Source organism: Pieris brassicae, chromosome Z, assembly GCF_905147105.1.
Source record: "Pieris brassicae chromosome Z, ilPieBrab1.1, whole genome shotgun sequence".
NCBI classification, from domain to species: Eukaryota; Metazoa; Arthropoda; class Insecta; order Lepidoptera; family Pieridae; genus Pieris; species Pieris brassicae.
In genome coordinates, this window is record NC_059680.1 from 2764875 (window position 1) to 2792431 (window position 27557).

Below are 27557 nucleotides of genomic sequence, written 5' to 3' on the forward strand. Positions count from 1 at the left end.
GTGCTTAGGTCATGAAAACCGAAGCACAATCGAATCAAGCCGCTAGAGCCCTCGAAAAACTAGTGGGCCGTCATAACAGTGTTAAGGTGGGCGGCGGAGGAAGGAAGCGATCGCCTCCATGCACCAGCCCCATTGTGACTCCACAATGCTCGCGTGTCAGTCGCGTGTCTACCAATTTGCTTATTTACATTCATGATCACATTATTTCATAAACTCATCAGTCCCGGTTGTAATGTATTCTAGTTGTCACCGAGCAATGGAAAAAAAATTGTTGAACTACCTAATTTAACAAATATTGTAATTTAAAACCAGCCCCTTTGCGGGTTAGTGTCGATCAAAATTTACGGCAGTGTTGTGATAACCGAGGCATATGTCTTCTGTACCTATTAACCCAAATTAAAACTATGTTAGATCAGATTTATTCGCGAATCTAACCCCAGAACTCCCAACTCCATAAGAGTTAACACATTACTATTAAGATGAAAAAATATATTGCGACTGTTTTAAGATTTGTTCTGTACTCGATACTCCCAATCTTGTGATGTATACTTACAACAAAATATGCACCGAAAAGCGAGGTGATGAAGCCTGCTCTATTTGCATTACTAACGAACTTGCCGCTTAAACGCTTGCAGGCTTTTTGTTTCAACCTTGTAGTTTGTCGGCAAATTGTTTACCTAAGAGTTTGTCTCCGGTCCAGTAAAGTTTGTGCTTGTTAGCTTTTAATAAAAGTTCTATAAAATTGTGCAAAACAAATGAAGAAATACAGAATCTATGTAAATTATTTGTATCTATGGGAGCTGGGTCGTGGGTGAGATTGTGTTGTAGGGTGTTAAGAGTTTTACCTTTGAATTAGGGCAAAATCTCTTATCCCCTAAGGGATTAATAAGGGAAGGAAGAAGAAAATCTTGGAATTGCAATACCTGTAAAAGTTTTTTTGTCTTGAGGCTAAAGGTGCGTTAAGCTGCACGCAGCCCGCGCTTTGGGAGGCATATAAACTGAGAATAAGTAAAATTAAAATTATCTATATCCCATAAGAAATCCGTAATGGCAATACATATGAAAGGTTAAAATCATTTAAATCGAACGCTTAGTGTCAGAGAAACCTTATGCAGCACCGATGTGCTTCATGCAACCCGCGACATAGGGGCTGGAGGTAGAATAACTAAGAAAATAACAGATTTAACTTAATTTAATGATGCGAATGAGTAAAAGTAACTTAATACACATATCTTCTGTCAATTTCACTCTTATCCGTATAACTTTGTTTAAATAGTTTAATTAGACTAAAGATTTAAAATAAATTAAAATTATAAACATTTAACCTCGCCTAAGAATCTCAAGCCTATTATCGGATTCCACCCATTTCTATTCCACCTCCTTCGTTTCCTCAGGCCGACGAATTGGGGGCAGTGTGGACAATGGAAACCAGAGATCGCAACAAATTTAATTAACTTGTCAACACAAATTAATTTTCAACACAATGTTTTTATTTGATTGCGCTAGAAACACTAAAGTTGAACTTGTATGGCCACCATTTTCGGGCCATTTCATTTTTTTCCCTAGCATTATAAATTGCTCAAAATTATCTACAATTTACGGTTTAGACAGGTCGGTCATATCTTCAGGGAAGATGAAGAACTCCAGACTTCATAACTTTTACCTATATTTTCGATGATGCGAGTTCAACACCATACTCAAAGTTTTTCTGCATAGCAGCGGTTACACCAAACAATTCCGTTCCTGTGTTGTCAGAAACCAATTGAAACACTTAAGCAAGTTTAAGAGCCCTAAATTCCCAAGAAAGAATAGAAAGCTTGTTCTGTACAAAACTCTTCTGCGACCAGTGCTCACTTATGGTTCTGAAACCTGGCCCCTTAGCAAGAAAGATGAGATTTCTCTCCTTAATTTCGAACGGAAGATTCTTCGAAGAATCTCCAAAGATTTTAAGAAAGAAGAAGAAGAACATGATCAATCCTGTTAGCGACGACGTGTTTGGCGTATTCGCAACAATGAAGAACTTTATAACAACCAACATGGTCCAATTCATATAGTGCAACAGGCTCAAGTGCCTGGGACATGGGCACCGAATGGCGAACCATAGAACCCCAAGGTTAAGGACCTTCTGGTTCTCTTCTGAACTCACAAGACGGTGGCAAGAGAAACCCCGGTAGACCGAGGCTGCGTTGGTGGGATGGAGTTGTAAAGGACCTCAAAATAATAGGGGTTCGCAATTGGAAGCGGGAAGCAATGGATAGATTGCGATAGCGAAGTGTACTTGAGGAGGCTAACGCCCACAAGGGGCTGTATAACCATTGATGATGATGACATTTCGAAGAAAGTGTTTTCGCAATCAGCAAAATGCATATTATGTAACGATAATAACTGTGCTTCGCTACTTGGCAGCTCGCAAGACAACGCGGCCAGCCAATACTTAAACAGTCGAAACATTATCAGAACTCTCAGTAGCAATTTAAACAGAGAAATTTAATTTCGCGATCGGAAATATCCTCCAGTTGAGGAAAAAGGTGCACATCGCTGCTTCACAGCTGGCGTAACCACACCGCAAGCCAACCTCAACCGCCATGTCAGTTATAACAGATTCCCACATGAATATTAAAAATCCCTAATACCAAAATTGGAGCAATTTTCATCGCCCTAATATTCCAATTAAAGTCTCGCGAACGCGAAAAGGGTATTTTTTAAGCTATTAAAGGATTCATAAACGAAAAATGGCCGCCTTTTTTTATAAAAGCCGATTTCTCTTAACATCTCTCAAATCGTCCCAGGTTCTGAGTAGTGTTTTCTATGGGGTCGTTATTCCAATTCTCCTCAACTAAAACAATAAATGAGAGGGTGAATGACTGTTAGTGTTGCCTTATATATATATAAATATATCTATATGTCGAGAGTGAGGTGCGCTAGGCTGTACTCAGCCCTTGAGTTAGCAGCTCTAAAGGTTTAGAGGCGTAAATAATTATTTAACATCATAAGGCGAGCAGGTCGATGCTATCGCCCCATTTGTGCTGCGCGCTCGTGCTCCTGAGTTGGCTCCGATCCTTACACGATCAGTACCGGAACAAAGAGATGTCTGAAATCCAAACTCTGCTACGTGCCGGCTTGGACTTGGGTTAGCTAAATCTAGTACTAAATAAGACACTTGTTTTCTGCTAAAATAACACACTTAGCTACTCCTCTCTAAGAAATTCTCCCTAACGCCAGTCATCATCAGAATACTGGGCGTTGACATATCAAACGAAATTCAGTTTCGCTTTCCGAGAAGCTTAGTGTGCTAAGCATGGCGAGACGATACAACACTCCAATGCAGTACCAAGGCAGTGTAACAATTCTTTAAAGGGCGAGCCCTCTGGCATTGAGTGTCCGTAAAGGGCGGCGGTATCACTTACCATTAGATGAGCCTTTGCCCTTTTTATGTGGCCTTTTATAAAAACAAAGACGATGATGATGAATTTGATCTATTGGTATGAAAATACATCTATTCCAAATAGCGAACCACGCCCTGTGCACCGCGCACATCCGGCGTTAAGTTATTTGCTGGGAGTGGTTAAGTGTCGAAAGCCTGTCAATAACCAAAAGGTATTATTTCCTTTCTTTAGTGGATATGATCTTTTTCTCTACTGAATGGGTAATGTGGCCTCTAACACCCTAAACGCCATCTAGTGGACGCATGCGGCGCAGCGCATAGCGCGACACCTAGTACATGACATTGGTTTTCAATTATTTGTTTACATTTTTTCTAGTATATATTGAATCTAATATATAATGGTTTAGCGCGACTTATTATCCTAAGTTTATTTACAATAAATTGTATTGACATGTACATGCTGTTGGCAATAATGATAAAAAACAAAGAAAGTAATGACTGGTAAATAGATTTTAAGATGAGAACACAAAACAGCAAACAAGAAGAAACGTAAGAAGTTCATATAGCAGGACCTTAATTAACGTGAGATTCATAAGAAAGTTAGTTGGGATCAGAATTTCGACATTAGTAAAGAGTCTGTAAGTAACTGCCTGTACTTACAGTATTTTATTAACAAGTTAATAATAATAATGATGGAAACACTGTTACAGTAGACAATTTAATAGTTGCTGATTAATAGATCTAAGTTCGGTATCAATTAACCACAAGTATAGTCTGTTCAGTTGTTTTATCTCTAGCTGTTAAGTTGGTAATGGGAGCTTAAAATTGCACAAAGTAAAAGTATTCAATTTTAATAAAGTACCTAAAATTTAATGTTATTAAATATGCAAAATTTTGTTATCAAAGTGTGCCATGTGATAATAAAATGAAAACTGCAATTTGAATTTATATTATTTATTTGGAATAATTGTGATAAATATGAAGGTCTTATTCATCTGAATCAGAACCAATTGAATTTTGTATATGTCAGATTCAGTATCATGTCAAATCAATCAAATCAATAATAAATTTATCAATTTGTATGGTTATACATTCATCTTTATCGCAACACCTATCTTCAAGGCAATTGACATGTTCACTGTTTTTGCCAGTTTTCAATAGAGATAGGTCTAATGTCTGCTCTTTCAAATTAACAATATTATTCGGCTCTTTGCCTAAATCTCCAAAACAAAATAAAAAGCAAGACTCGCATAGTCCTTTGCCTTTCCCATTAGGGATAAATTTATATCATCATCACGACTCAATATAAATTAGCAAACATAAACATACATGATTTTCACTCATAATGTATAAGTACATTTATATCCAGGTTACAATTATGTGTCTTTTCATGATTCCTTTTTGGACCACATTTTTTAATGTGGAAAACTTTTATATAAAATAATATTCGCCAGAGTGATTTGACCGCTCAGTGCTCACTGCTGTGAAAATATGTCATTTTTAATTCGGCTAAGAGTTTCCTAAAAGTTGGTGACTCTCTTTACATACATATCAATTGTCATGTGTATTATTTCAGACAGTGTAGACACCAAAATCATGTAATGTATATTGTATTTTTATTTCTTGATGACATTTTTTTGGCAAAGAAATTATTTGGGATGGGGAAGCAGCTACTACAGCTTTTTTGGTAATCATACATTTTTTTAATACTGAAACAAAAAAAATACTTTAAATGACTATTGTTTCATGAAAATAATGTTTTTATTTGCATTCTTTAAAATGGTGTATGTAAAGAATGCAAAACCTGTTGACAAAACCACATACTATTGTTTTATCAATAAAGTACTGTAAAAACTTTCTGGAACGTATACGATGTTATTTTTGAAGAAATTTGATACGTTTAGTCAGTCTACCTCTAATCTAACGTTTACAAGTGGGATCAAAGGGTCATTTTGATATTTTTCTTCTCTTCACAAAAAGCATCCACTATTGAAATGTTTACTCGAAGATAACTAATAATAAAATCGCAATCTAAATAAAAACGTTAGGCGCTCCACACGATGACTGGACAGTACTGCCAACATATTGTAAAGCAACATAGTAAGTTGTCAAAGGTAAACTGCACTGTGAAGATGCAGCTTGCATGCAGTGTGAAAACATTACAAACATTCATACAAAAACACAAATATTTAAAAAATATCAACAATGCATACCAATGAAATATTATTGTTTTGACCTGTATAGGATTTCAACTATCCTAATAAAAAAAGACATCATACTAATACCATAATTTTTATAAAGGGCGCCTTAAAATTTACCGCAACGTGCCTTTTATGATTTCGCTGTCGCTTTAATTAACTTTAACATATTATGTACACAATTTTAAAAAGCTAAAAGCAAATAGCATCCCAATTTAATAAATTAACTGAAACTATATTGTTGTCCACTCTTTGTTTTCGTTTGTTCTTATTCTAAGAAAGCGGAGTTTTTTCATATCACATAGTGCAAATTTAGTGTATATATTTTTCATAGTCTGTGGTCTGTATTTGTGTGTGCTTCATATTACCTGTACTGTACCAATCGTTAAAAATCATTGGCTTCATTGTCCAATCTCTGCGTAACGCCCTACATGTAATTCTGTGTTGTAAATTTAGCAACAATAATGTTTATTAATTGACTCAATAAAATTATTTTTTAGTTCTTTTTTTAGTTAATATTGTTGTTATAATGTCTGTGAGTGCTAGCGCGGAGAATCTATCCACTGCTGATACACAAGTAAGTAAACGGTATAAAAAGATAGTGTATTTAACAGTTTAGTTGCACTGTATAATGTATATAGGCAGTGATCGTTGCTTTGGCCTAATTCAATTTAGCGATGTTCTTAGTTTCATATCGACAGGCTTAAAGTCGTGAGTCATGATGCATTGGGGTCCTAATGCGGAAATAGACAACGTCCGTTGACGCTACAGAACAAAGGAAGGAACTTTTTTAATATTGTTAGGACTAGAAAAAAACCTAAATTAACTAAGTCAAATGTTATCTTACAAATCACATACCGGTATATATGAGCAAATTTTTCATTGCAGTTTAAAACTCTTATTAAAACATCAATGCTTTTCCTGTATATGTGACACACCCTTTATCTACTGCCTTCTCTTAGTTGATCTAGTATGCTCAAGTTTGTGCAAACATTATGCAAAAAATGTTATCAACTGAATCTTCATATCTAAGAATAATCTTTCAGATTGCTAAACCTTCATAAATCAAGAAATATAATAGCTATTATAATTTTAATGTTACGAGTCACTGTTAATTGTTAATTTTTAATAACATTAAAAGCTTTTGGTAATATATTTTAGTTTTTATAAATTAAAATTTGTTTCAAGTCTCATCATAATTTTATTTTACAAAAAAACTGTATGTAGAGACGCCAAACCTACTGAGCACTACTTTATTAATGTGAAATGATTTTAACAGCATTTGCTGATGTCTACTAGTCAACTTGTATTTTTCTGAAGTCTTATAATTTTTACCTATATTAAATTGTTAAAATATTGAATTTGTTTGGTATCTACAAACAATTTAATTTTGAACTTTAATCTAATAAGATAAGACAAGGCAATAAAAACAAAATTCCTTTATAGTAGTAAATGCATAGTCATAAATGTACAGTTTCTAATATTCTTTATAATGATTAAGTGTTAAGAAGTTCTGACTTGAATATTAATGGTGTGCATTGCATGCATCACTGGTACTTGAAGCAGTTATGTTATGTAAAATTATATGCACTAAACAACAGGATTAGGCATTGTATAACTAGTTTTACAGTTATTATCTCATTCTTACCTCAGTATTTACACTTATGTATATATATAATTATTACTCAATATTTACAATTATAAATGCTTGTGTTTTATTCATATTTTGTTATTTAGTCTGTTTTTTTGATTATTCTAAATTGTAACTTTATTTCAGAGCTGCGATGGAGGCTCCATGTGTCTGGAGCTGGCCTTGGAAGGCGAAAGACTTTGCAAGGCGGGGGATTGCCGTGCAGGTGTTGCCTTTTTTCAAGCAGCCATACAGGCAGGCACTGATGACCTGCGGACCTTGAGTGCTATATACAGCCAGCTTGGCAATGCTTACTTCTACTTAGGAGATTACAATAAAGCAATGCAATATCATAAACATGATCTCACATTAGCTAGGTTTGTATTGAAACTTTTTGTGCCTTTTTCACTTTAAATGGTATAAAAATATATTATACCAAATTAAACCCTTTACATTTAATTTTTTTTTTAATTTAACATTTAAGGACCATGGAAGACAAGTTAGGCGAAGCAAAGGCTTCTGGTAACTTAGGAAACACCTTAAAAGTGATGGGCAAGTTCACAGAAGCAATACAGTGTTGCCAGCGACACTTGGAGATATCAAGAACATTGGGAGATAAGTTAAGTGAAGGGCGAGCTTTATACAACCTTGGAAATGTTTACCACGCCCAGGGCAAGCATTTAGGACGCGCAGGACAAAGCGATCCAGGACACTTTCCGCAAGAAGTACGTGACTGCCTCCTGCAGGCTGTCACTTACTACGAGTAAGTTTTCATCAACATTTGCTTAAATTGTTTGTTGTGACTGATGAGTTAACATACTATATTTGATTTTGTCTACACTATATTAAGGTAGAACTACATAGCTTCACTCTCACTCTGATTTCATTGAAAATATTTTTTTTCGTGTGTTCAGTTGCTATAACGTTGGTAATTATTTCTCTGTGGTATTTCAGAGAGAACTTGGAGTTGATGCGTAGCGTAGGCGATCGGCAGGCAGCGGGTCGGGCGTGTGGCAACCTCGGCAACACTTGCTACCTTTTGGGAGATTTCGCGAAGGCGATCTGGTACCATAAAGAGAGGCTTCGTATTGCCCAAGAAGTGGGTGATCGTGCTGCCGAACGCCGCGCTAACAGCAACCTCGGCAACTCTCACATCTTCCTTGGCCAGTTCGAGAATGCCGCACAGCACTACAAGTGAGTGCATTGAAATAGAGCTGAACATATTAATAATCCTGTTGACGTTTACATGTCTTTATATCAATTATTCTAAGCTTGCGATGAAACATCACTTTCGACCAAATGCCAATTTTTTAAAAGTAAAAGGCAAACGGTCAGGAGACTGACCTGTGACGGCACTCACAATGCCAAAAGGCTCGCAAGTGCGTTGCCGGCTGTTCAAGAATTGGTACGCTCTTTTCTTGAAGAACCCTAAATCGAATTGGTTCGGAAATACTTCAGTGGTATTTTATTATTATCCGCTTGGCCTATGAAAAAGAAGTCCGACACAAGGAGGTTTTACATGTGGCCCTCATTAAAATATAGAATTAACATCTTTATCAGTAAGGGTGGAATAATCTGTAAAAAAGCTAATGCGAAAGTTGGCAGCGGCGTAGATGTGGCTTTGCTAAAAAATTGAAATTGATTAGATTTTTTGTATAATGTGTGTGTTTGTATTTTTTACCCTTACACAAACCTGGCTAAGCCTTTGTAGTACCAATGATTGTCGAGGGCAGTCCTCCAATTGAAATGTCAAACACAGATTCGTAATTCGACTTCCAGGCGCACCCTAGCCTTAGCCGAAGAACTGGGCGACGCGGCGGTCGAGGCCCAGGCCTGTTATTCCCTCGGAAACACGTACACGTTGCTTCGTGAATACCGAGTCGCCGAGGAGTACCACGCGCGCCATTTGGCCGCCGCCAGAGCTCTGAACGACAGAGTGGGCGAAGGCCGAGCCTGCTGGTCGCTGGGCAACGCCCACGCGGCCCTAGGAAATCACGAGAAAGCCCTCTACTACGCCAAAGAACACTACAATATCTCTAAAGAGGTGAGCGTTTGCCCTTCAAGGCTGTGTCCTTTAACGCCGCCCTTATAACGGCTGACCGTTGTCTTTCAGTTGGGCGATGTCCTGGGAATGGCGACGGCACAGATGAATATCGGCGACCTTTGTAAAGTGCTCGGTCTCCCTGCAGACAACGGCACCTCACCGCCGTCGCCCCGCGCAGCACCTCCTCCCCGCACACCCTTCAATGCGTTGCGTGTGCGCAGACAGAGTATGGAGCAACTGTCTCTTATACAGGTAATAGCTGATTTTGCTAGACAGGATTATATATTAATTCGCGTGTCTTCATAACACTTAACCATCAAACTAGCACTGGTTTGGATCCTGGATTTAAGTATTATAATACTGGATTTGAAATTAAAACACTGTTTTTTCCCTATTTAACCGACTTAAAAATAAAAGTATTCAGGTTAAGGCTCTGATATTTGCAGTACCTGGTCGTAATAATACACATATCCATATTTAACCATGAATTATTAACTTATAGAAATACATTATACGTATTTGGATTTATTCTATATATAGTTCTGCCGTTAACTTAGGAAAATATAATTAAAAAATTAAACTAAACTAAAAATTAACGTTTTTTGACATTTACTTAAATAACCTAATATATTTAAAAATAGGTAGAGTTTCGTATAGATTGGGACCATAGTTTTCAAATGCGATGTATAGGTAATCAGTAATACTACGTTTTATTTGTCTGTTTGTCATATAGAAGCTAATAGTATGCACATAGTATTGTCTTTTGTTAACATAGCTTTTACACTTTTAATGAAAAATAGTTTTACATATTGAATACATAGCGTATTATTATAAACTTATAATTATTTTACATAATTTTAATTTTTTCCGACGTTTCGCGAAAGTTGATATCGAATTTAAAATTATGTAAAATAATTATAAGTTTATAATACATACATAGCTTCAATCCGATAAAAAAGTGTTTTCTTTAAAGTATATTAATTTCTTTCTCTTTCAATCTCTCTTTTTAAAAGTTAAATCGACTCCAAAATGCCATGAATAAAAGGTATTAAATAACAATATATCATATTTCTTATATTATGAAAAAAGAAATGTATTTAACGATTATTTATTTATTTATGTAAATAAAAAAACTATAAATTTGTACGATGAACGTACAAAAACACGAACGTTCAACGAACGCCTATACTGTTCTCAATAAATTAATTAATTCGGTTCGGTCAATAATGGATTATTTAATATTGCTCAAGCAGATAACACCCGAGGCGAAGAAAAAAGAAGCCGAAAGGAGTGAGGCGGCCGAGTCACGTGGGGTGGCGCGAGCTAGCTCTGAAGACACAGAACATCCTGCCGAAGTGTTCATGGAGCTCATTGCCAAGAGCCAGGCTCAAAGGTTCTTATATCATAGACAAATCCCTCGAACGAGTGATATCTTTTAAAGACGGTTTCGCATAAATATGGATATAAATTAATTGTTAAAACTTTATGCATTATACAGGATGGACGAACAACGCGCTACTCTGGACAAAGAGAATAGACCTCGCCCTCTTCCGAGGTCATCGAGCGCCACCTCTAACAGGTGAGTACACATTGGTACAAATCTGTAGGAGAGGTCAGGATTACGAGAAATTCCTGCTCACGAGGGAAAATTGTCATTATATCCCCAAGAGTAGTTGGAGTTCTATGCTCAGTATGGATCCAGAAAGTTCCAACCTTAAAGTGTATCGTTCCGTCATTTTATTACATATGGATCATTAGTTAAAAGCTGGAAAGAGTGCTTTGTTGCATCAACAGAACTTGCACTATTATACTGATTTTAGTTTCTCTAGAAATGTAGGGTTTATCATGACGTGCAACTGCTCCTGGTGAAAAAATGGCTTGGTTAAGTCACAAGAATTTAACTATACTTTTTTAGCTTAAATGTTTTAAATAAAATAAAAGGTAAACGATACGTAATTAGGTTTATCAGGATTTCGCAGTTTGGTATGAATGTTATCCCTTTAGCAGTTACGGTGATTTTCATTAAATCTGCCCAATTATATTTTTTTACAACTAGTAATAAAATACAGTTAAACCTGGGTCAGTAAGAAAACTTTATAAGTGAGAGTAGGGCCCGCCATTTTAAGCTCCAAAAACCTGTGTCTCAGAAACAAATGTCTGTAGACAGTCCCTCATGGACCTCCATAAGTGAGACCGCATATATACCTGTATTAGCGACAGTCGAGCTTTGTTTATTTATATTATTCTGGAGGTACTATCGCTACAATAAAAAGACAAGTATAATATATATAAGTATCTGTATAACACATACAGAAACAAATGTCAAAACAAACTACAAATTTAACATCTTCTATATGACTCATTCTTAACTTTCGTGGAACTTATAAATTACATAATTAATACATTCGTATTTGCTGTGAGTTGCTATTGCGTACATCTATAAGAGATAAACGTTACCCATGTACCTGTATTAGCGAGGAACTCAGGTTAGTGAGATACCTCTATCAGCTAGAATGTCATTGTGCTCCCTTAAACTCTCGCTTATCCAATTTTGACTGTAATTCAATTATTGATTTGAGTATTGTAATATCTGGAGGCCTAGCATGGGCTCTTATTGCAAGCCTAATGACAACCATCAAGTGAACTGCATCGTTTATTCATTACCAACACATCGAATAAACCAGACTGTTGAGGATTCCACGTGACCTCAGCGGTAATCGGATTTAGCCTTTAAACTATGAGGGTCAGTAATTCTGAAAAAGTTACTTTTGTACAACTTTTTTTGTATTTAAGTATCCAAATAATAGTTTAAAACATAAAATTCAATATTTTAATGGATAAGTGTTAAGTGATGGATTTATTTGGAGTTATTTTGAGTTAAGTAAGTGTGATTATGAAGAAATTATTATAAATCGACGGAAATAAGAAGCAAATCTTCGAATTTATGATGTACTATGGATCAACTACAACAACGTACAATTGAATATTTCAGTGTATTGTGGTATCTACTATATAGTATAACAATAAAACTATTCCTTAAAATATAATATTTTATTTTAATCCAGCTTCCGTGCACGATGTTTTCGAGCACTTTGGTAAAATCTCTTGCGATCTCTGAGAATAATTCAGTGTATTTAAATATAGCATAATGAAACACTCATACCTTAATCTATGCTATAGCTAAGAACTCGATTAGTATTTATTATAATAATATTTACTTAATCTAAATGTTCATGAATTGTATTATTCCTCTCAGGTGTCTCAGGTATTTATTTATTTGGTACAATGTGAAATTAGGATATATGCATAATAATAATAAATACCTTTATTGCTGTTTAGCTTACTAAATGTTACTAGAGTAAGATTATATTCATTATACTAATTATCTATCAGCCAATGGTTATTATTTATTTACAGTTTGTCTATCGACGAACGACTTTTTTTCAATCGTTGCGGTCTGTAGCTATTCGAATCATTGGACCAGCTATATTGTTTAGAACGTCCTCCCATATTATTATCTGCCTCGCTGTCTTTCGTTTCCCACTTCGTGGGTTAAAATTCTATACCATTTTTAATTCTTCTCTCTTATGGCTCGTCCATCTCCACTTAAGTTTTCGGTATTTGGTGTCTTTAAAAAAATAATTTCTACTAAGTTTTTATTTTATTTTAGTTTTTAATTATCGCTCTATCTTTACATACTCTATGGTCAATTTAATTATTATTTTATTACCCAGTTGTTCTGTCAATGCCTAGGTCTGAAACCCATACAACAAATATGGAAAAATACAAATGTAAACTTTTATCTTCTCCTTCATTGTCTTTCATTTCCTTAACCGAAACCGTTTCCAAGTGTTGGCTTTTCTACACCTTAATTCTGTATACATCCACTCTTCTGGGAATATTAGAAGTTCATCGACAAACCAGCCTTCTGGCTGTACAGCTAACTGTTGTAATATTGTGTCTAGATTTTTCGAGTGATAAGACCATGACGTCCGCAAAGGTGGCTCATGTGTTCGCCGTTAATATCTAATCCTAGGTTTACCCAGTCCAAGTTCCTGAAGATCATTTCTAGGACGGCAGGGAATAGTTTTGGCGAGAAAGGATCTCCCTGACGTATACCTTTTTTAATCGAGAATTCTTCTGTACAGAATGTATAAGTTTGACTTGCGCAGTACGCAGTAGTGTTTATTGTTTTTTAAATATTGTTATATATTTTGTTTTAACGCCCTTGTGCTTAAAGTAACATACAGAAAAATTCAAAAATGTGTTCAAGGGTGTCGAAAGCCTTATTTAAGTCTGGGAGCCCTAACAAAACAGATTAGTTTTGTTATATATGTTTTTGTATTTCTGTACAATTTGACGGATTTTATTTTCTTCGAGGGTATTAGTTACTTTTGATAATTTAATTTTGGAAAACACCTTCTTTATATTAGACATGAATCTAATTAGATTAATCAAGGTATATATCGTCATCATGTGTAACAGTACTATTATTAATTTAAGCTTAAGATTAGTAAATATTGTCGTGAGACATATTATTTTTGAGGCAATAACTGGCAAGTGATTTTTAATATTTCATTCGTGACGAGGTCTGATCCAAGTGCGTCATCAGATTTTTGTGATTTGTTGTTTTCTCTTTTAGTATATCATGTATTTCCTCTTCATCAGTTTGTGCCTTGTTTTCTTTTACGGCTTGTCTCATCTTATGGCTTCTGTATAAATTTGTCGCTATTTTACTAGCTCAGATCTTTTAGCCTTGGTTTTCCATATTTATTTTATTTTATTTACTGATAAGATCTTGCCTACGCTCGGCACACTTATACATTGGTAAAATAACCATATAATACAATTTTTAATGTGACAAATATTAAACAAAACAATAACTAATCAAAAAAATAAAATTACAAAAAACTTAACAAACATCTATTTTAAAGTCGATTTTTCATAGTAGGTTAGGATAGACATGTACATTTACAGTGGTGTTCGTATAATTAGAAACTTCACCGCAATCGATTTATTTTAAAATTAAACAATAAATAGGACCACAATATGTTCGACGATGTATAATTTATTAGAAAATCGATATCCCATTACACAAGTGCAGTTTCAATATTACATGTCGGACAAACATGACCAATAATGGAAAACTAATTAGAAACAACAACAAAAAAGTATTGAAAACAATATTTTTTATTTACAAACACACACACAGCTTACCAATAGATATAATTAATATTTAGTGGCGTATCCCTATTTTCAACAGCACTGCAACAATTTTGCATTGATTCAATCAATTTCATAGATTTTTCTAGCGAGATTCCAGGATTCATATTACGTTTGAGATTTTCTTTTTAACAAAAAATTAAAGATTCTCTGTCGGGTTTAAATCCGGACTATTTTCTGGCCAGTCACACGCTGCTCGCCAAGGAAACATTTGATGACGTGTGCTTAGGGTCTTTATCATGCTAAAAGATCCACTTTACAGGCAAATTAGTTTCCGAGTAGGTAATCATTGTGTGCTCTAAGATATTTTTGTATTGCCATCGATCCATTGTACCTTCAATCAGTAATTGAACGCGTCAATTTTCACATCCGGCAAAACAACCCCAAACTTTAATGTTACCGGCATCGTGCTTGACTATATACAATTGTTTACAAGACGTCTGGCAAATCGCAACATATTTATAATATAACACTTTTTTCCATTCTAGTACCGTACGTAATTATATATTTTTTACCTAATGATAATCGATTCTTTTGTACGCTCAAGTTACACTTTCTTTATCCATAAGAAGTGTTTATAATTATATGACCACCACTGTTTGTACTAATAACAATAGCTTATTATAATGACAGTTAAATTATGTTACTACTAATGCAATTTGGAACTTAATCTCGTTTTAACAAATCGGTCTTTTCAATTGATAAATAACGTCATTATTAAACTAAATAAAAGAAAAGTAAATCCATACGACGTGACGTGTGTGCGGGCCAATCCGGTGTATCTGTCGCAGTAAAGTAGTTAAATCAGAGAGTTAATTGAATCTCTAGACAGTTAATTAAAAATCGATATTCAATCAAGTCGCTCAAGTTCCGTCAGACAAGTGACTGAACGAAACGTTTAACGAGTTTCCTAAACGTTCCTAGGCAACAAGCCTATAAAGCAAAACACGCAATTTCCAAGCTCTCAGTTCTTCGCGATCTCACCGAAATAACAATAACAAATGAAACAATCATGGCGGAGTCTTGCATTACATTGTTAATCAACACGCTGGCTTTTGGTCAGACAGATAGTTAAACGTTTTCGACGCTGCTTTATTTAAATCAAAATGCTAGCGACTTGATTGAATATCGACATTTAATTAACTGTCTAGAGATTCAATTAACTCTCTGATTTAACCACTTAACTGCGATATATGCATCAAAGTATCTAGCTCGAATTCTTATCAATTTAGTATTATATTCAGTGAATTCGAAGCGCAAGTTAACTTTTTAAAAGATTCTTCCACAACTATATCATTTATAGGAGAGTGTTTTTTCATGCTGAAGACTAACTAACATTGTGTAATAAATGACAGCTATCATTTCAATAACTGTGGTTCGAGAATAGAGGAAGATATATATTAGGTCCTTATATATGAAATTGTCGTTTTGTTTGGGAGGAGCAAAAAGTAGATTTTTAAATATGATATATTTAATAAATTAAAGTATGTACCATTGCCATCTTATAGCTAGTACATTGTGATCCCTTTACGGAAGTCGGTTTTAACTGCCCCATCGGAGTTGATGTCATCCATCTTTACCTTGCAAGAAGTTATCCAAATTTCGTTTCGTTATCTGTTGGAGCGCAAGGTCCGGGGAGTACGGTACATGTCTTAAGGGGCTACACTTTTATTGAAATATGTGGCTACATCATTACCGAATATAGAAAAAAAGTTTTAATGCAGCCCATGGCTGAAAAATGTATATCTCGGCAATATTCCTCCATCAGTATCCATATACTGGATGCAGCAATATTTTTTCACTCATTATTTTGTCTTTACACGTTCTAAATACATTGTTTGGCTAGACCGCGTTATAGCAGCTGATATTGTTTCTAAAGCACTTTGTGCAAAACAAAAAAAAATGAAGAAAAAAATCTTGGTTTTTTTGAAAAACAAATGCGCTAAAGAATAGCTGTTAAATTAAATTAGAAATTCCTAATCAAAGAGGCGCTATTAGAGGTAGAGTACGACCAAAGGTCAATATCGCATAAAGTTAACTATTGCCATAATTAAAAAAACTCAATTTCATACGTAAGGACCTAATGTAAAACTAGCGGACCCGAAAGATGTCCTCTACACGTCTTAAATAGAACAAAAAAATCATTTTATTCTTAATCTTAACAATTCTCTAATCCAAATCCAAAAAAATTCAAGAATATTTTTTTTATGCGCCGTCAATACAAGTAATGGAACAGTAAACAATGTTGCCATAATTAATTTAGTCAGACGTGAAACGAAAACTGTATTATGCAAAAGCTTTCTATAATTATTTTTGCCGCTCCATTTATACTTTACATTAGTTGTCTATAGTAGGCTTGAACATTCTTGTTTTCATACGTTGCGGTTGCTCAGACATTGACGTAGTCACCGGATGCTGAATTGCGTTTTAAAAAGTAGTTAAGAAATACTAAGAATAAGATTGGAGTCCCATTTCACTAAGAATAGGACCAGTTATAGAACTTATCCGAATCGTGATGTAGCTAGGTTTGCGTGATGTTTTTGGGTGTCTCTGCTTACTTATAGCTAACGTCGTCGAGTGCGATATGCGATTGCAAACGATTTTTTATGTAATTAATAATTTTTAACTGTTAAAGTCAGAAGTCAAGTAGTGAGTTGTGGATCTGACATATGGGCTAGGATAACAGTCGATATGAGCGGTTATCGCCCGTCTAATATAATCTAATATAAGCCTTCTATTATTAGATGCCAGATAATGCGTCAAGTGACAAGTGTTTACCTCGCATAAATTTTGTGTGAGGTTTGTTATCAGTGATTCTTGCGCACCTCAAGCGACAGCACCGCTCCTCGGTGTCTTGTTATGATGCCGCTGCCTGATGCTGATAGGTAATATACAATTGTGATGAAGACGACGTTAAAATTTCGGATTCATAAACAAATACCTACGTTATTTATGAAAATTAATTACGATGCAAACTTTTTTAATGTTCTGTAATTTAATTCAACAATAATTATTGTTAGTCCCTTAGATTATTATAGTATATAGCCTTTAATATTTAATTGGTATTTATAGTTACGGTGTCACAACAAATGTGCAGACGAGAAAATCGATGGCCATTATTGATCTTCTATAGTTAGTAAGAATTTAATGACCGCTAATGGCTACCTTTGCCAGAAGTACCTTCCTGATCGAGCGAACACGCGATCGTGACGAGACACTATTATCTTATTCGCATTATATCGCTAATCACCAATAACATTGATACAAAGATATGAAAATATCTGTTTATAAATGGAGTGACCTTCAAAAGGGTGGATGCGGTTGTGGATATTTTTTTTTTACCAAATTGATTTTATAAATAACCTTATTAAAGGGCTTTCATTGTCGATGAGGTTGTGGTAAGCAAATTATAATGCGCCGAATTGAACAAAGTACATCTATAATTTCCCCTATACAAATGCGTGTGGGCGGGCGGGCGAGGGTGTACCGCGCAGATGCAGCCGGCCAATACCTATATTCTCTGGCCTAGACCTAGATGCACGTCACTGAAAGGATAGCTTTCGCCCATATTACACGTGTTAATTGAGCCATGCGGATAACCTGCCATCACGATGTCCACTAAGAAAGATAAAATGCTGTGCGTACCTGTTGCGTTCGTTTGTATTGTGTTGTGTTTTGATTGCACATCAATAAGGGCTGTGGATAAATTTTCAATGTTTATTCAGCAAATCCGAGGCGATGACTGAAATGATGAACATGATCAGCAGCCTTCAATCAAAGAGAATGGATTCACAGCGGGCCGAGCTTCGTCCAGTCCAGGAAAGCACGGGAGCCTCGCTGCCGGGTCTACGATCCCAACAGACAAGGAGTACAAAGCCTGAAGACGATTTTCTCGATATGATCGCTAGAGTCCAGGTTAGTATTACATGTTTATTTCCTCTATTATGAGAAGAAAGATTTTTAATGTTGCCAGTTTCTTAAATGACAATTATTGTAGACCGATCAAGCAAGAATCGAATACAAAATTTACAGATTTAACGCATTGAATGAAGCCAATACTAGACTAATGCAACAAGTGCAGCAATAGCGTACCTATGCAAAGCGACTGTAGTTTTTACTTTCTTTATTTGTATACAGTCAAAACAGTTTACGACCTCATCGTTTATAACATCCTGTTATATTGACCAACATCAATGGTCCCGGCGGGTAGAGAATATGTATTAATAACAACGCTATCGGCTATTACGACCAAATATGAGTAGTTCCTTCCATGTCCTTACGATTACGACCTGGTTTAGAACAATATACCGGTTATGTTGACCATAATCTTAGGTCCCGGCGGGTAGAAGTATGTATTAGGTACTTAATAACAACGTCATCGGCTGTTACGGCCAAATGTGATTAGTCCCTTCGATGTCGTTATAACAAATCTTGATTGTCAGTCAAAACTGGTAACGACGACACGGTTTAGAACAACATACCGGTTATGTTGACCAAAATCTTAGGCCCCGGCGGGTAGAACTGTGTATTAGGTACTTAATAACGACGTCATCGGCTCTTACGACTATCGGTATTTACGACCAAATATGACTAGTCCCTTCGATGTCGTTATAACAAATCTTGATTGTTCAGTCAAAACTGGTAACGACGACACGGTTTAGAACAACATACCGGTTATGTTGACCAAAATCTTAGGTCCCGGCGGGTAGAAGTGTGTATTAGGTACTTAATAACAACGTCATCGGCTGTTACGGTCAAATGTAATTAGTCCCTTCGATGTCGTAATACCAGATTTTGACAGTATTTACAAAATCACTGTTCCATTCAAAAAACGAGGGGGTGGATTAAAATAATATTGCGAAATTGATTGCTATTCCAGGAAACGTGTGTGGGTGTTGGGAGATATGTCAATATTGTGTCAGTGCCGGACAGGAATTAAATAACGCCAGTTTTAACGGGAATTCGGCATTTCTATATTCGCCTTTCAACTACACTGATTGAAAATGTAATTTCGCTTTAATTTCATGTTGGCTTTATGAAGCCTTTGACATTTATTTTGTTTAGTTTATCAGTTCATATACATCCCGTATATTTACACATACGTTTCCCTTGTGTTGTTTGTGTTCGCCTTGGTCTGAAGTTATGGTCGCACAACTCCATAAAGTACATTGCTTTTTTTTCATTTTTTGTCATCGTTTCTTGAAGTATGGCGAATGGAAAATATATATGTTGGAGTTGAGTAGTTTATGTATCCATTTTGAAAGATCTATACACGATTTAAATAACTTCACTCGATAGAAAAAAGTCCAAACATAGCCAAGTTTTGACACTTTGAATTCATTTTATGACGAAAATGTATATAGAACATGATTTTGATAATACACGATATATTTTATCGAAACTCAAGTAATCCATTTCAGAAAAAAAAATGATCAAATTACATTAATTTAATGTTTTACACAACTAATTGTTATTACGGGCCGGCGAGCCTCCGCGCTCCAGCTCTCTATTACGTACCGCAGTCAACCCCGAGACACTGACACAGCAATGCATGCTGGAATAGGGCCTTAACATACAATGATTCATAACTCACGTGTCAAACCCTACACTTGGTGAGTCGTACCATCGTTTTTGTATTGTTTATTGTTTACTTAATATGTTACGGTTTTAGGGTTCTCGCATAGAAGACCAGCGCTCAGAGTTGCCTCGTCCGAAGCCCAAGGAGTCAACGGTGCCTGATGATGATTTCTTTGCCCAACTCATGAAGGCGCAATCCGGTCGCTTGGATGATCAACGCGCTACGGTATGACTTACGAATTCTGACACCTCTAAAAACAATAATGCATGAACCTACTGGAAGGTATGTTTTCTCATATATTTTCTGTATTCCAGATCCCGCTTCAAGATCGCCAGAACAAGGCTGCAACTGCGTCAAGCTCGAAAAAGTGAGCTGATGAAGCAAGACTACAATACAATTTCACCCTACTACTACTATGAAATGTTGTTTGTGATATTTTAAAGATTTGAAATTTAATAATCGGCACCGTGTGTGTTTGGTATTTTTAAATATAATTTTTAAACCTTATGCCATATGCCTACATTCCTCGTGTAAGATTTTATTTACCACCAAAGCAAGCATCAATTACATTTATTCTTATGTTTTTATTCATGGTATAAATAATATAATGATTGAGGTGGATAAGAGAAGTTAAACCGTGTTATAAAATGGTAGAACTATTAATGAACTTGATCCTAATTTAAGCAATTTCTTTTGTCTCGCAATCATGGTCAAATATTGTCTTTGTATAATTTAGTGAAAATCTCATGAATGATGTCAATTATAATTTGATATGCTAATTGAGATGTTGTCGATATGTACTCATTATTTTTATTGTTAAATCTAAGTACTTGTATTTATTTAAGTGACGGTGCTGAAGTGAGTGAACAAATCTTTTCATATACATTGATAGTTCCCTAACATTTGAAATCTTGATGTTTCCCTAAATGTAGAATGGAGAAGTTTATGAATGTCCAAACGATTCGGTCCTTACAGATGTTGCCAAATTTTATATTTATATTTAAATGTTGAAATATTAATCGGACTAATCTGGCCTATTACTGTTACTTATAATAACCTAACATGGTGTGTACAATACAATTAGGCTATATTTAGATAGAGTTATTCGAAATTTACAGAAGTTGTGTCCTTCTCGAAACAATCTTATTTGTATAATTTCTTAACTGTTCTTAAAAGAAGGATGATATATTGTTAAAAATTAAATTTTTGGGACCTACAACATAACTTCATTTATTTTGTATGATTGTAATAGTACTAGAATATTTTATTAGTAAATGTGAAATTGCCGACTTCTTATTTATATAAATAAACTGTTTTAATCTGGATTTCTTTTATTACATATTTTGGTTATAATCAATTGGTGTGGTGTGGTAAAGATGAATTAGTGGATATTAATGATTATTATTGCCTGCTATTTTATTCTAAAAAAATAGTTTGTTTAAAACTTCGAAAAAATAATATTATCTACTGAGATGTCTCTTGTCTCTTTGTAGGTTACTGTTAATATATAATACATAGACATGCTGTGACTACGCAAATCCAGTCCATGAAACCGCCAAAATTCTTCGAAGCACAGATTACTTATTAGGAAATAATTAGTAGTATTACAACTTGGGGAATCGGAGAACGCACATTCCATTTAATACTACAATTTAAAACGACATCAGCTCAACGTTTCTCTGACTGAGTTGAACCTTAATTGGCATATCGGCGATGTATTTCTTTTTGTTTAGCCTTTGGGCTTAAGACAAACACATTTACATACACATTCAAGTCAAGTCTGTCGAAAGGTGAGTTTAGGGCAAAATCACATTGGAACAGATTAATTTTATGGAAATAACATTAGATCATCGCGTGACCATTCTTTCAATCCTATTGTTAGGACTTGTAGTAATGTTAATGGGGGTTGCAGCGTGCGAGGAGACCTAGGCACTACTTGCTGCGCGCACCCGAGGTTGGGGTAATCTCCGAGGTGTCAATCTGTTGGTTAAACTTGGCGGTCAGGTTCCGTATTGAGAATCTATTATGTCAGATTTTGTTATCTGTAGTAGTGATATTTCGCAATATCAGCTTTCACATTTGACAGTGATAACTGACAGTGTACATGTCACGTTATGTCATGGTAGTAAACGTGAAATACTAATTAATAAAGTAATATTTAGTATTTTTATATAAATAAATTCATGTTCAAACAAAGTTTAGTCTAAGTGTTGCCTCTAGTGCCCTATGTGCTTATTGTGTCTTAAAAGTTTCGTGTAAACAGTGCGTGTCGCTTAATTCGAAGTAACTTGTTGCGGTGGTGGGCACTCACCACTGAGGAACGAGTTCTTAAAACTTCTTGAAGTTTCCATGCTTTTTCACGCGAAATGGATGATTTCCAAAATCAGTCTAGCACATCCAGCTGCGACTAGTAAGTACAATTGACGTAGTCGTAGTTATGTAGACTCGACTCTAAATGACCTTAAATTGTGATTACCCTAAAATTTTAATTTGTGAGATGTCTTTATTATGTTATTTAAAAATATATATTTTTATTTTTTGTGTGTTAAAACCATAACTGTATAAATGCACATAGATGTCACTCTGTAACTATGATAATACCCACTATAGCTTCATTTGCCTAAACACATAAAGTTTTTATACACATAAAGTTTTTAAAATCTTTCTTGGGTGAAGTAGATCTTAACTTTGAGCATTGAATTTCCCTCCAAAGACTTATTTAGTATCAGAGACTCCTTTTTGTCAGGGGGAAACTCCGGAATTATATGATGAAAAGCAGCAAAATGACAGTGGGCAATTATGGTAAAATACTTGAAAACAAAACTTGTTTCAAAGTAAAAATCAGTTCTATGCTAAGGTAATGATAAAAGATAATACTGTAGCTTCTTCCAGTATGAAAGAAGGAGAGTAAAAAACTGCCTATAGACTAAATGTATGGCTATTATATATAAATGGCAAAGTAATTCGTTTTAACTCGAATTACAGGAGCCTTTACTGATTTTACTTTTTTATTGACATTCCACCGAATACAACTAGCATTATTATTATTTACCATCTGCTACCCATTTACTATTATAAAATAATCTTACTATGTGCAATCAGAATGTTATGTAACAGTGAAATTTCTATAACTCTAAATGCAATTTCTCAATTAAATATATTAATTTAATCTAAAAATAAATTAATTTATTCTATTTCTAGAGTAAAATTTTAATAACAATTTAACTTAAGTTTTGTAGTATATCTTCTTTACATATTAATGATAGCCTGTAACTAAAAAGAATGAGTTATCATCATTGATTTAAACATTCACATTCACATTATTATTTTGGGGACATCCAACTAAGATGTCATTACATTTTGCTTAATACAACCTATGTAGTATCTGTTTGGAAATTTGACAAAGTTTAAATGTGTATTATCATTACCTTATAGGGGAATAACATTTTGTTTGAGTTACAAAATCTTAATATAAATAATTCGAGATATTGCATATTAGGGTTTCAGCCAAGGGAATAGTATTTTTTTTTCGACTTAATGAGATTGTACTGTTTGCTAAGGACACTTGGATTTCACTTAAATAGAAACAACGAGATCCATTACTTTAAAATAGGCAGTGGTATTCTAGTGTTTACCGGTTTAAGACCAATAATCTTAATATTAACAAAACGAAGACAAAATATATTAAGTTGCCAACAGCAAAAATTGCAGTGAAAAAAATTCGTGATGGATGGAATGCTTACTTGGAGTTGACTTTAAAAGATATATTTTACGTATACTTTTGGAACATTCAAGGAGGTTCTTGCGTAACTTTCACTACTTACACAGTGCTCGCTACAGAAGTTCAAAAACTCGACTTTCCTCTAACACCATTCGAATTAAAGCGTGTTTGAAGAGGGGAGAGGATAGGGGAGGAATGTGTATAACTCACCTCGGAATAGAAAAGCTCAGCTCCGAAGATTTTTTTAAAATTCTAACCACTCTTCCGAAAATTTGTTGCGTGTATTGGAAACCTGCTCCAAACTGGCATTATTGTTTATCTTTAAATGTTATTTTTTAATTAAGTTTAATTATCTACAAATGTGATAACAAAACTGTAGTAAATAAATACATAAGTCAAAATTGTATAATATACAGTAGTAATGTATTGCATATTTGATACTTGAGATCCTCACAAGAGTGGCGTGGCTCAAGTTTTAAACCCTCCATTTCAATGTTTGAGTTGTTGTACACTTTTATTTATCTTATACTTCATGGCTCCATATTAGGTAATAGAAAATATCTTTTGGAATACTTCAAGATATAAAATGTAATATGGAGCGTGTAGATAATATACAATTTTTAAATTCAATTATTATATGCTTAGTTACAATTAATCTTAATATAACAATAATCTAAAAGAACATTCGAAAAAACGAAGTATATTTTTCTTAATGGCTATATGACTCTATAAAATTGTGTGTGTGTTTTAGGGGCGCTATAAGCGCTATAAGCTAGCAAAATGTATGATTTCACCCGCTTTAGTGACTAACAAAGTCACCGCGGCGCTTTCAGTCAAGTTCTTTTTCGATGTTGATGACACTATCTGTGTTATTTTATATAGGCTACCAAAAAATATAAGAACGAGTTTGTTTTTATCTATTTATTGACACCTAACGGCGGCAAATAAACTTATATAGGTATCACGCAAAATAAATGAATTACGTATGATATGTTCTTGCTAATATTATAAATGCGAAAAGTTTAATTTGTGGAAATGGTTTTTATTTTACTGGTGGTAATTGTATTATCATATCGAGTCTTGGCGCGTAGTGTTCGCAGTTCCAACGGAGCCAGGGCGACTGAATACTTAGTGACTAGTGAAGCAAACGTATGCTTCAAATTCGATTGAGATGAGACGGACGATACAGTGTTTCGTGGAACAAAAATGAAGGAAACGCCAAATGCTTTTTATGGAAATAATTCGTAAAATATATACAATATTGCAGAAAATGCCTAGTAAAGGCTCTCGGCCAACCTACAATTGTGTTTTGTCTCCATAACACTCGCCATGATTGAATACAAACAAAATTAGACAAAAGTTAGTAGAGGCATTGTGATTTCTCTGTGTCGAGGACTTTGTTGTATTGTGTCTTTAATTATAATCAACTATTAAAATTATAGTGAAGTATCAATATATATTATTGTTTTTAATTCAAACATCACATACTTGTGTGATTTTCAGTCCGCTCTTAAATAATAAGTGTTTGTTATTTTATTGTACATTGACAGAGTCTGGTCACCTACAAAACAGGAATATCTACAGTCACAGTGTCTGTAAAAAAAAGCAACGAAGCAACTACAAAATCTTTCATGAGTGGGTGAGACTCAAACCACTTTCATTGATTAAGTGTATGCTTTCTCTAATAGATTTTACTATATATTCTATCAGAGAACAATTAGTAATCATAACTGGCATTAGACTTATTTACAATGAGAGATTTGGGCAATCTATGAGCATTAAAATCTCTTTGAGAGGATAATCGGACAAGCCCGCCGTGCTCGGTTTGTTAGCGAGCGATTATACTCGTTATTGTAAGCGTTTTCATTTGCAAACATCATAACATTTATTACGTGTGTAGATCTTCGTCTATTGACCTGTTGTATGTACGTTGCGCTTATATATTATTACTGCGGCCCATTCACGAAAACGAATATTTGTAAATGGTGAAATTTATACAGGAATAAATTGTTACACAACCGACTTGAGTCAAATTTTACAATGGTTTATGTATGAGTGATTTTTGATTTCACAAGACCTATATTTCGCTTCGAGAAGCTTCGGCGGCCCCGAGTCGTAGATGTCTTTATTTACGAAGGTCAATGATTTTATTCATTCAATGTATATCATCGTTCGGTTATGGCAGATGCGCAAGTTACAGAGCTATTTTCGTTTAGAAATTTCAAAACCTTTGTGTCGGTTTTTGAAACTAATCACCAAAGTATTTTCGAATCAATTCGACTTAGGATCCTCGGAGAAAAGAGCCTACCAATACTTTAAAGGCCGTCAATGCACTTGCGAGCCTTCTGAGTGTTAATAGGCGGCGGTATTACTTAACATCAGGTGAACCTCCTAGCCATCTTCCCCCTGGTCCATTAAAGAAAAGGTCCCGTTTGGACTTAGGATAATTGAAACGAGCGAAGGCCGACAATGTCACCCGATAGGTGCTCATTAATTGACCGTGATTAGTCGAATTGGTAGCAATCAATTTTTTACTCGTATTTCTACCGCTATTGCAGACCTGGTTTGCGACTTGCCAACACGCTATTATAAAAAATAAAAGATCAATGGCGCTACAACCTTTTTAGGTCTGGGCCTCATATTTATGTATCTGTTTCATGATCATTTGTAAATTGAATAGGCAAGTAGGTGATCAGCCTTCTGTGCCTGACGCACGCCGTCGACTTTTTGGGTCTAAGGCAAGTCGGTTTCCTCACGATGTTTTCCGTTTCCGATTGTTCACCGTTCGAGCTAATGTTAAATGCGCACATAGAAATAAAATCCATTGGTGCACAGCCGGGGATCGAACCTACGACCTCAGGGATGAGCGCCGCACGCTGAAGCCCCTAGGCCAACACTGCTCCTATTTTTATGCTTATAACCGAGTGTGATCCAGTGTGACCAAGTGTAATCGAAATAGGAAATAGACAAAGAAAAACATTTGGCCAAATTCTACAATTTAAGTTGTATTATTGTTTGACTGAATTTTACTTTGATGCACATTACCTATTTCTTTCGAAGCGTTTGTTATTATAGATTTACAATGTTTTTCAAGACATAGATCTTTGTGGAGAACACTTGGGCAGGCCTGTGCTGAAAAGTAAGACTTTCAGGAAACCGGTGTCTAATAGAAAATAATAGGATAATATTTACATTTACTTTAACTAAATTTCGTTACTAATTAAGTAGAAATAAGATAAAATTTCACTTACAATATTGTCTATAAAAGCTATTATTTATTTATTTAGTACGTTTTTAATTTTGAAAGTGTTTGAAAATATATTGATGGGTTTGGAAGATCTTTACGTGTTTATATATAAAATGTTTGTGGCATCACAGGGCTTCTTGATAGGCACCCTGAGTGCTGAAGCAACACCTATTGGGGCGAGAAAGAGGTTTTATATAAATAAATTAAGAAGATACGAGAGAGTTATCAATCTTTGTCTCTGATTTGGCGAGTGAGAACTGGGCAGACCTTTTGTAGACCCGGAAGCATTTTGTAGACGATTTGAATAAAGTGAATTACTTTTAAATCTACATATATTATAAAATTCTTTGTATTAAACTGCAATAAATGTATAATCCTTGAAGAGTAACACGTGTGAATCATGCTTCGTCCTTGGTTTGAACATGAAAGGACATAGTTGATCAACTACACTTGTGTGAGTGAAGACAATTTCGGTTTTAGTATCGGTTTGAGTGAGTGCTTTGTTGCAGAAAGGCTCGACTGGCGCGGCAG

The 27557-nt window shown here is 34.9% G+C and overlaps 1 protein-coding gene across 1 annotated transcript; it reads left to right on the top strand.

Moving 5' to 3' along the window:
* Positions 1–5988: 5988 nt before the first annotated feature.
* On the top strand, positions 5989–21342 carry LOC123718484 (G-protein-signaling modulator 2). The gene is made up of 11 exons (XM_045675029.1): positions 5989–6160; positions 7361–7590; positions 7698–7976; positions 8168–8407; positions 8993–9257; positions 9327–9509; positions 10511–10650; positions 10756–10836; positions 18206–18395; positions 20152–20283; positions 20373–21342. Exons 1-11 carry the CDS (start codon positions 6113–6115, stop codon positions 20427–20429), a joined length of 1845 nt encoding a protein of 614 aa, XP_045530985.1. The 5' UTR covers positions 5989–6112; the 3' UTR covers positions 20430–21342.
* Positions 21343–27557: the final 6215 nt, after the last annotated feature.

Excerpts from the sequence above, each read along its gene's own strand:
- LOC123718484 (XM_045675029.1), top strand. The coding sequence starts at position 6,113 with ATGTCTGTGAGTGCTAGCGCGGAGAATCTATCCACTGCTGATACACAA. Across the intron at positions 6,161-7,360 it reads TATCCACTGCTGATACACAA|AGCTGCGATGGAGGCTCCAT; the intron begins GTAAGTAAACGG and ends ACTTTATTTCAG. Across the intron at positions 20,284-20,372 it reads TGGATGATCAACGCGCTACG|ATCCCGCTTCAAGATCGCCA; the intron begins GTATGACTTACG and ends TCTGTATTCCAG.